Source organism: Pundamilia nyererei, unplaced genomic scaffold, assembly GCF_000239375.1.
Source record: "Pundamilia nyererei isolate P.nyererei 1_Seehausen unplaced genomic scaffold, PunNye1.0 scaffold00079, whole genome shotgun sequence".
Classification (NCBI taxonomy): Eukaryota; Metazoa; Chordata; class Actinopteri; order Cichliformes; family Cichlidae; genus Pundamilia; species Pundamilia nyererei.
In genome coordinates, this window is record NW_005187480.1 from 737,547 (window position 1) to 747,117 (window position 9,571).

The 9,571-nt window shown below is 43.8% G+C and overlaps 1 protein-coding gene across 1 annotated transcript in view; it reads left to right on the forward strand.

Moving 5' to 3' along the window:
• canx (calnexin) overlaps positions 1-9,571 on the forward strand; it is a 17,764-nt gene that overhangs the window by 4,054 nt on the left and 4,139 nt on the right. Inside the window, exons 2-14 of the mRNA XM_005737741.2 lie at positions 1,258-1,482; positions 2,355-2,428; positions 2,863-2,921; positions 3,086-3,227; positions 3,347-3,428; positions 3,695-3,887; positions 4,042-4,231; positions 4,985-5,098; positions 5,335-5,491; positions 5,582-5,797; positions 6,551-6,670; positions 8,626-8,752; positions 8,836-8,909. Of these exons, the coding sequence (XP_005737798.1) occupies positions 1,261-1,482; positions 2,355-2,428; positions 2,863-2,921; positions 3,086-3,227; positions 3,347-3,428; positions 3,695-3,887; positions 4,042-4,231; positions 4,985-5,098; positions 5,335-5,491; positions 5,582-5,797; positions 6,551-6,670; positions 8,626-8,752; positions 8,836-8,909 (1,770 nt within the window). The 5' untranslated portion in view covers positions 1,258-1,260. The remainder of the gene's footprint in view (positions 1-1,257; positions 1,483-2,354; positions 2,429-2,862; positions 2,922-3,085; positions 3,228-3,346; positions 3,429-3,694; positions 3,888-4,041; positions 4,232-4,984; positions 5,099-5,334; positions 5,492-5,581; positions 5,798-6,550; positions 6,671-8,625; positions 8,753-8,835; positions 8,910-9,571) is intronic.

Below are 9,571 nucleotides of genomic sequence, written 5' to 3' on the forward strand. Positions count from 1 at the left end.
AGCTCAGATGAGACAAATCTGCTGGAATAAATATTAATAGAGACACTTGAGGTCAGAAGGTTTTGCACTTCCTGTCATGTGGTGATCTGGATCATGAATCTTATCCTCCTCAGATTTAACGGAGGATGATGAATGATGGAGAACTTTGTCTTTAGATTAGTCAGCCAGTCTAAATTTTCTTTCTCATTTAAATACATCACCAGTCTTATCACTACTTGAGACTGCTCCGCCTGTGGCTGCACCTGCACTGCACCACTTCCATTAATATCTATCAGATGCAAAATCAACTCCAGATCCATCATTCCCTGGTTTCCTCCAGATTTAGGTTCTCTGTTTGGGCGTCTGCACACATTCTTCTTCTGCAAATATTTGAATTACAGAGTATGTATGTATGTATGTATGTATGTATACACAGAGTGTATATGTAGTGTGATTATATTTGTAGCTTTAAGAAGGCAGGCTACAGCTTCTGCTGACTGATTTCAGTGAGCTTGTTTAGTTTAGGAGACCAAGCTCGGCCGTCAGTGATTTTATCAGACGTTCCAAGTATTGGTTTTACTTTTTTCCAGTGTAAGTGGCGATGTCCCTGATTATCTTTATCACTTTCTTGTCAGGCTAAAATTCTTTTACTGTCATTAGTGGCAAGCATCAATGTAAGAACAACTGTAAACCCAAGTAGCAGTTGGGGTTGCTGAGCCCTGATGAGACAAATCTTTTTGCCAGATTTTTACCTGCTGATGTTGTAAAGTCTTAATTTTTGTTGTTTGATGTGGTTCAGGAACACAGAACCTTTTTGGGCCTGATTATTCTGATGGTCACTGAACACAGCAGCTTAACGTTAGTTGTGTAATCACGGCATTGCTGCACTGAAAGACGACAGGAAGTCAGTCATGACACACCATCTCATGTTAAATAACCCATAAAACAGCTAAGGTAGTGTGTGTGCGTGTGCATTTCTGCTTGTACCGGGGTGCTGCTGTAATCCCTCGGGGTGTAATCTCATTAGGGTTAAAAGGAGCCGAGGAGCACGTCCTGTGGGCGCTCTGTGGTTGGTCACCATGGTGTGAAGATGAAACACAGGTTGGCAGTCTGTTAATGATGGGGGAACACGACTGTGTCGATTTTTGTTGTTGTTTATAAAATTTAAAATAAAAACAATAAAATGAGAGAAATCTCTGTATAACTAAGATCACTGGTTTTTGGCCCGGCCCTGCTTGCTCTCCAGATGTGACGGGTTTTCTGCTCCTCTCTGTGCAGACTATGAATCAGCGGGTCGGTTTGTTTGTTCTCCTGGCGGCGGGCCTCCTCTGCCTCAGTTTGGGCCCCGTCTCTCGGGCTGACGATCTGGTCGAAGACGGTCTGGATGGCGACGATGCCGACGTGGAGGACGAAATGGACCTGAGCTTGGCTGAGGACGAGGATCTGGAGGACGACGTGCAAGATGAAGCTCCACCTGCTCCTAAAACCCCTCCCAGTCCACAGGTAAGACAGCTTTATTTTTTTTAATTTTATTATTAGTTTAAAAAAAAAAGTTTTTCTGGAATTCTTGTTAATGATAAATTTGCAGATGGTGGAAAATCAATTTTTTATTTTTTTTAGTTTCATAAAGTCGTTAGTTTATTTTCAGTAGAAGCTGTAGTTACATGGGTCTGCACACTAGGGGGCACCAAACTAAATCAGCCAGAAACCATCTCCAGGTCCAGATTTTCCATCAGTTCCTAAAGTCAAATATGATGCATCAGTGACGTCTTCGTTTTTATTTACCGACGTGTTAAAAAGGTTTTTAAAAAGTTACTTGTTTCTTGTTTTTTCTGAAAGCTTTTCAAATTGTTTGTCTAAGTTTTTGGTTGTATGAATAAAGTTAACTCTATTGAAGTTTTTACCTGTGAGGATTATAACTGTTGTGCTCTCAGCATTTATTTTGGCTCATTCTGAGGTTTTGAATGTTTAACCCAGAAGTGTCTGTTACCCATTAACCAATCAGGTCAGGAAGTGGGTCTGATGAGAGAGTAGTGATCTGCCCTGCTGATCTACTGACCTGCATTCTCTCTACAGACACAGACCGGACTAAGAGTCGGACCTCAGAATAATTCAGTCTAATGATTTAACGGGTGAATTTTCCTGGAGTCGGCAGGTTTTAGACAGAAACCTGCTCGTGAATCATTTCCACAGTTTTGATCATGTTTGCTTCACTTCCAGTCTGACTGGTTATTCAGAGTGGAGCTGAGGTAAAGTGAAAACACCTGAAAGGCTTTGAGCTCAATCTGAGATAGGAAGACGAGGACGAACCAAACAAATGTGTTGGTTAACCTGCACATGAGGATGTTATAACTTACTTTCATTTCTTCACTCAGGTGACCTACAAAGCTCCTGAGCCGAAGGGGGAACACTTCATTGCAGAGTCTTTTGATAAGGGGACACTGGATGGGTGAGCACCACACACGCATGAATCATAACCTTCCCTTACATGTTTTCTTTTTCTTACTTTAAAGCTTATTACACGTGCTAGCATCACACTAATGCATGCCAACTGGTCAGTTAAGGATTTAAGGACACCCCCTCACTGGCGCAGAGCCAGCTTGCTGTAACCTAGTGATGGTTTGTTTGTAACATTAGCTGATTTAAACCTATCAGATCAGCCCAGAGTTTAGAACAGTTAGCTGAAGTTATTCTCCCAGCAGTTATCAAGACAATCGATTAGTGAAACAGTCATATGGTTTAATTTGATCATCAGTTTCATCAAAGAAAAGCTTCGGTGTTTGATCTGTGAAAAATGCTGCCGAGGAGTCAGTGCACACGTGTACATCTACCTGTAAACCTCAGAGCTCCGGCGGAGTCGTAACCCTCTGTGTGCTGTTTCAGGTGGATTCTGTCCAACGCCAAGAAGGATGACGCAGACGAAGAGATCGCAAAGTACGACGGTGAGTGCACATCTGTAACCTCATTGTGTACATGATGACGTGCATGAGCAGTTTTTTACATTAGATATTACATCAGCTGAGCCTGGGATGTCCTAAAAAGGCCACTGTACCGAAGATTACCGCCTTGTTTTAGTGTTTGTCTCTGATGATGACGATGTTAACAGGTAAATGGGCTGTGGAGGAGATGAAGGACAGCAAGCTGCCTGGCGACAAAGGTCTGGTCCTGAAGTCTCGAGCCAAACATCATGCCATCTCAGCCCACCTGCTGCGACCTTTCACCTTTGAAACCATGCCCCTTGTCATCCAGTAAGGACAGCTTTGATGTCTGATTCACATTTGAAACTATGATTGGTAGATGGGTGTGAACACCCAGGTGTTCTCAGTCTGAAAGGTACTGATCAGCAGTGTGATCTGTCTGTGTTCAGGTATGAGGTGAACTTCCAGTCGGGTATCGACTGCGGTGGCGCCTACGTAAAGCTGCTGACTGAGACGCCCGACCTCGACCTGGTCAGTGCGATTTCCACACACATTAATTCAGTTTATTAATGATGCCGCTTCCAAAAGAAAAGCAGGACAGTGACTTAAAAAGGTTTTAAATGTTGTTCAACTCGTGATCTAACTCACTAACTCATCTTCCTGTCATGAGCCAAAGAGGCAAATCTATGATATTTCTATGAAATGTTCTTATTGATCACTCTAATAAGTGACTGATTAAAAACACCTGCAGGCTACGAGGCAGGTAAGCACTGTAACATGTCCGTGTGTGTCTGCAGGACCAGTTTGTGGATAAAACTCCGTACACTATCATGTTTGGACCCGACAAATGTGGAGAAGACTACAAGCTGCACTTCATCTTCAGGCACAAAAACCCCAAAACCGGAGAGTACGAAGAGAAACACGCTAAGAAACCCGACGCCGACCTGAGGACATACTTCACCGACAAGAAGACTCACCTGTACACGCTGGGTGAGACGCACAGGCTGCAAACGTGTTTATTTCTGCTGTAAATGTTAACAAGGGATTCTGTGGACCCTGGCCTCGGCTGGACGTTAGAGGAACTGCAGACTTTGATTATTATTTTTTCTTTGAGTGCCTAACTTGTCTCTGTTGCCCCCAACAGTGGTGAACTCTGACAACAGCTTTGAGGTGTTGGTGGATCAGACGGTCGTGAACAGCGGCAACCTGCTGACGGACATGACCCCCGCTGTGAACCCCACCGCTGAGATCGAGGACCCTGATGACCACAAACCTGAGGACTGGGATGAGAGGGCCAAGATCCAGGACCCGGACTCCGTCAAACCCGAGGACTGGTCAGTACAAGGGTTTCATTTTTAGTTTGCTCAAACTTTCATCCAGGCGTTTGACCTAAAGAAAACAAACTGAGCCATGGCTGCACGACTGGAACTGAAGTAAACCTGTTTGCAGTAAAAGCGTCACGGGGTCAGTCTCGATTTATAAGTGGACAGTCCGATCTAGTTCAGAACGAGGAATACCGGCTAAAGATGGCAGAGAGACACAGCTGATTATGTTGCTCAGTTATTTCTGAGATCGTTTACTTTTCCTGAATTGAAGATCTTAAAATTTTAAGTAAGTTTTAAAAAGGGGAAAAAAATTTTATTTACAATTTATTTAAAAGGGGGAAAATAAAGTAAATAAGTAAATAAAGTAAGTGTGAAAAGTGTTAAAATCTGGAGATTGTGCTGCTTCTTACCGTACACTTCAGTAACAGATTCAGAATGTATTAAAAACACAATCCATGTCTATTTAAAAATCAAAGGCTTACTTCATGTTTCCCTTTAAGTACAGTGACCTCACAGCAGCTATATTATTGGTCAGATGATGTCATTAAAAATGCTCCAAAGGCACAAAAACCGTGCAGAGGTTCAGTTCAGACTCCAATTAGCTGAGGGGAACCCTAGGAGGCAGCTCCTGTGTCACAGTCCACCTGTCATTGGGACTGACTCACTGCTGGAGCCTCTGCTGGATGTTAGAGGAACTGCAGGTTTGGTGCTTCCATGTTTGCCACTCTGTGACAGCAGACTTGGGTTGTTGTGTGTTTGCAGGGATGAAGACGCTCCGGCTCAGATTCCAGATGAATCTGCAGTGAAACCCGACGGCTGGCTGGACGATGAGCCCGAGTATATCGGAGACCCTGACGCCATCAAACCTGAAGACTGGTGAGTTACACCTGCCTGTCGGCCCGGAGCAGGTGGAAGGAAAGAAATGTCTAAAGCAAACAGAGTACAGATTTTCTTTTCACTGTGAACAGCTTTCCTGACAAAGCCCGTGGATTAATCCACTGTGAACAGCTTTCCTGACAAAGCCCGTGGATTAATCCACTGCTGAAAATAGTCCCAGTAAAACCTGTATTCCAGTATAAAGAAGATAACAGAGTACTCTTCGTGCCTGTCAGGGATGAGGACATGGATGGAGAGTGGGAGGCCCCTCAGATCCCTAACCCCGCCTGTGAGACCGCCCCCGGCTGCGGCACCTGGAAACGGCCAATGATTGACAACCCCAACTACAAGGGCAAATGGAAGCCCCCCATGATTGATAACCCCAACTATCAGGTGAGTCTGACTTCAGTGTGAGGTGATCATTAGATGGAGGGGTGGAGTCTTTTGGAGACTCTCCTCACCTCCGACCCTTCGTGTTTTCAGGGCGTCTGGAAGCCAAGGAAGATCCCCAACCCGGCGTACTTTGAGGACCTTCACCCCTACAAGATGTCACCGTTCAGCGCCCTGGGGCTTGAACTCTGGTCCATGACCCCTGACATCTTCTTTGACAACTTCTTCATCACCAATGACCGCAACGCTGCCGAACGCTGGGCATCTGATAGCTGGGGGCTGAAGAAGGCAGCAGAGGGCGCCGCTGAGGTTGGTCCATGTTATTAGATCAGATTAAATTCAGTCTTCTGGGATAAATCAGATCTGTATTTGTTTTGGGAGTTTTTTTTCCTTTTTTAAAATCAAGTGTGTGCCATGATTAAAGTTTAAAAAGTGAAGTGACACAGTCACCGCCTCATGTTTCAAATGCTCAGGGTGACCTCACACACCTCAGCGCAGCTTCACGGTGGAGCATCAAACACGTTAAAATTTTATTTTTGAGCAACAGAATTGAAAGAAAATTACGTTTCCTTACTAATGTTTCACAAATCAATTGAATATTAAGGACAAAATCCTTTTCCCATAATTTTATTCCGAAAGGTTAACTTGAATATATTTTTCAGTATGAAGTGAAATGTATCAAGTCTGTTTTTGTGTTAATTTGATGATTATGGCTCATGAGGAGATTTGATTCATTTTAGGAAATATTCTGATCATTTGAGAAACCGGATTACTGAGTTTCATGAGCTCTTAGCCAAAGTCATCAAAAATAAAAGGATCCCTCTAAATGTCTCCGAGCTAGTGGATATCCTTTAATAGACATGCGTTTCATACTTATTAGCGTGACTGGGAGAGATTTGGTGTTCAACTCTGATATTGTTACTGATCATTTAAGGAAAAATGTGTGAAGTGGATTTATTGAAGTCTGGGTTAACGGGAGCCCCGTGATGTTTCCTCATGTGTGTGTTTTGGTTTTGTTTTTTGTTTTTTTATCCCCCCCCCCTCCCCTTTGTGGTCGTGCAGCCTGGGCTGGCAGCTCAGATGCTAAGTGCTGCAGAGGAGCGTCCGTGGCTCTGGGTCGTCTACGTGCTCACCGTGGCTCTGCCGCTCATCCTTATCTTTGTCTTCTGCTGCACTGGAAAGGTAAAACACACACACAGACACACACAGGGTCTGCGCCTCTGCAGCATCAAACTGAAGTTTCCTCATTTGAAAGTCGAGTTTCTGTCTTGTTTGAAGTAAAAGTGAAGCTGTTGCCTCTTCAGAGCACGGAGAGTTCGACATTTTCCCCCACTGAGTGTTACTGTGTTACTCATTCATTTACATTCTGCTGGTAGTAACAATGCATGACTTTATGTTTATGCCTCAGTCAGCTGAGAAGCTCCTATTAACTGTCAAACTTTCTGTAGTGAAAATATGAAACTTGATATTTAAAAGTTAAAATTCAGCAGTTCAAAGAGCCACAGTTCGATGCTGCAAACCTAGCCTTGTGGGGCACAAGCGTGCATACTCCTGGTGCCGTTCTCAGGCCCAGATCAATGGAAGTCTGTGCCAAATCAACCACTCAGATCCATCTGCTATGGTGACCCTGTCAGGAATAAGAGGGCAGCTCAGTGTAATGCTGTCGTGGAGGATTTCCTCACAGGTGGACTCTTGTGATTGGTGGAAATGAATCAATATAAACTGTTGTTATAATTCAAGCTGTATTTTTAACTGTTATTGATAATTGTTTTAAGGTTTTAATTGGACATGAGAAAATCTGTCCGTCCTGCAGTCTGATCCTCAGGGCATCCTCTCTTGCCTGTTGTCAAACCCACACGTTGTAAACCCAGAGGTTTCATTTAATGGTTTAAGTTGTATCGCACTGATTAATGTCCACAGAGGTCGTCAGGATCAGCTCAGGGTCACTTGAGTCTCACCAGCTTGCAGAAAGAGTTTAATGACGCTGGATGCCCTAACCGCGCTGCCACCACCTCCTCCGGCCCGGTGACTGATACTGCTGCTAGCATAGCTTCATGTCATGTTGTTGTGTTTGTGCTGCTTGTGTGCGTCTGTGGTGCTGCAGTGCAGTCTTTGTGTGTTTCATTAAACCTTGTCACTCATTGGTTGTAATTCTGACACTGATTATAACTGAGAATTCATGATTGGTTTGTTGGTGTTCTGAATATTGGAAAATCAGGTGAAATCCTTTGCAGCAGACCTGCTGGTGGCACAACTCTGTTCTCCTATTGGCCAACACATTCTGAAAATGCTCGTCTGAAAGGGCGCCCTTTATCAAACGTAGGCGAAAACCGTGAGTGAAAGGCAGTGATGTGTTTGTGAATGATGGATCTGAGAAGGCGGTGCTGCTGTTTAACTTGCACTACATGGACCAAAGTCCCAGGCCACCTTCACGTCACACCTGCAGCAGCTGCTCAGCCGTGGAAACCGAAACTCCCGGCAACACACTGTCTGTGCTGATGTTAATGCCAGAGGAGGTTTGGACTGCCTGGCTAGGTGCTGCAGGACTAGGACTGAGAACGTTTGAGTTCAAAGGTTAAGAGGTGTGACCCAGTACTTTGGCCTATAAATCCTGTTTCCTATGAACATGTCACATATCTGGCCGTCTCAGCTGTTTCCACTGTGGCATGCTGGCTTGTTCATGGAGAAGGCAGTTTGGTAATAACAGTAAATTACTGTTGCGGGTGTGAACTGCAGTGTGACTTGACTGCAAAAGTAAAACCGTCCATTCATAAATGTGACGGTGCCTTTATGTATTTGTATCAGTCTTAGATCCTCAGCTGAGGGAACCTGAAATCATCGTGTTGCTGTTCCTGCGTCATCGTAGCGGTGGTCCAGGATCAGCATGTTACCCAAGAGTTTAGATAATGCTATTTTAAAACTATCACTAGCAAACCTCACTCTTTCTTCTAATTGGCTGCCCCTCACAAACCTCTCAGGTGACTATATCTGGGATATCCTGTCTGTATGACATCAAAAACTGTGATGAACTGAGCTCAGGGGATTATTTTAAATACAGTGAATTCATTATTACAAACTTTGTTTAGTATGAGCATCCACCACAGGAGCGCTTTGAACTGACTCGTTTCCTTCTGCAGAAGAAGAGTTCGGCGTCGCCGGCAGAGTACAAGAAGACCGACGAACCTCAGCCTGATGTGAAGGAGGAGGAGGAGGAAGAGGAAGAGGAAGCCGAGGAGGCTCCGAAGGCTGAGAAGAGCAGCCCAGGTTACTGAGATCTTCAAATTGAATCTGTTTGTTTCTTTTGAGTTTGTAGCTGTTTCTTAATCTGATTCATCTTTGCTTTTCAGACACAGAAAAGAGTGAAGATGAAGAACCTGCAGAGGAAGAGGAGGATGAAGAAAAAGAGAACACAGCTGATGAGGTGAGGCAAAGTTTCATCACAGCAGATTCAATCGTGACTTTTCAGCTCCTTTAACTTTTGAAAAGATGTAAAAATTAATAAATAAATGAAGGTTCATTTTTGTATTTTTAGTCATTTATATTTTACAAGAAAAATAAGTTTTTTGTTTTTCTAAATGTCTTCACACCGGTCTTTAAAGCTTGTTGCAAAGATAAACTTTAATTTCATTTTATTTTCTCAGATTTGTTTTGAAGGAGTTTGAAACATAATGTAGAAAACTTGAAAAAGCCTCAATTCAGTAAAAATGTGGGAATAGCTCAGTCTGCAGAGTGCTGTAAATGTGCTGCAGGTGTAACATCTGCTGCTTTCCAGGAGAGTTGAAACCCCTGACCAGCCTCAGCAGATGGCTGCCCCTCACGGAGTCTGGTGACTTCATGTTCATATTCTGACGTGTCTTCATATTAAAAGGGAGTTTTTTCTTCCTATTGCTACCAAGTGCTTGCTCAGATGGGGTCCACTGATTTTTGGCTTTGCTCTGCATAGTCATAGGGCAAGGATGTCAGACTGGTTTTACATTGTGGACTCCATACAACCCACTTTGACGTAGGGCTGTCCGATATAATGATATATACAGTGGGGCAAAAAAGTATTTAGTCAGCCACCGATTGTGCAAGTTCCCCCAC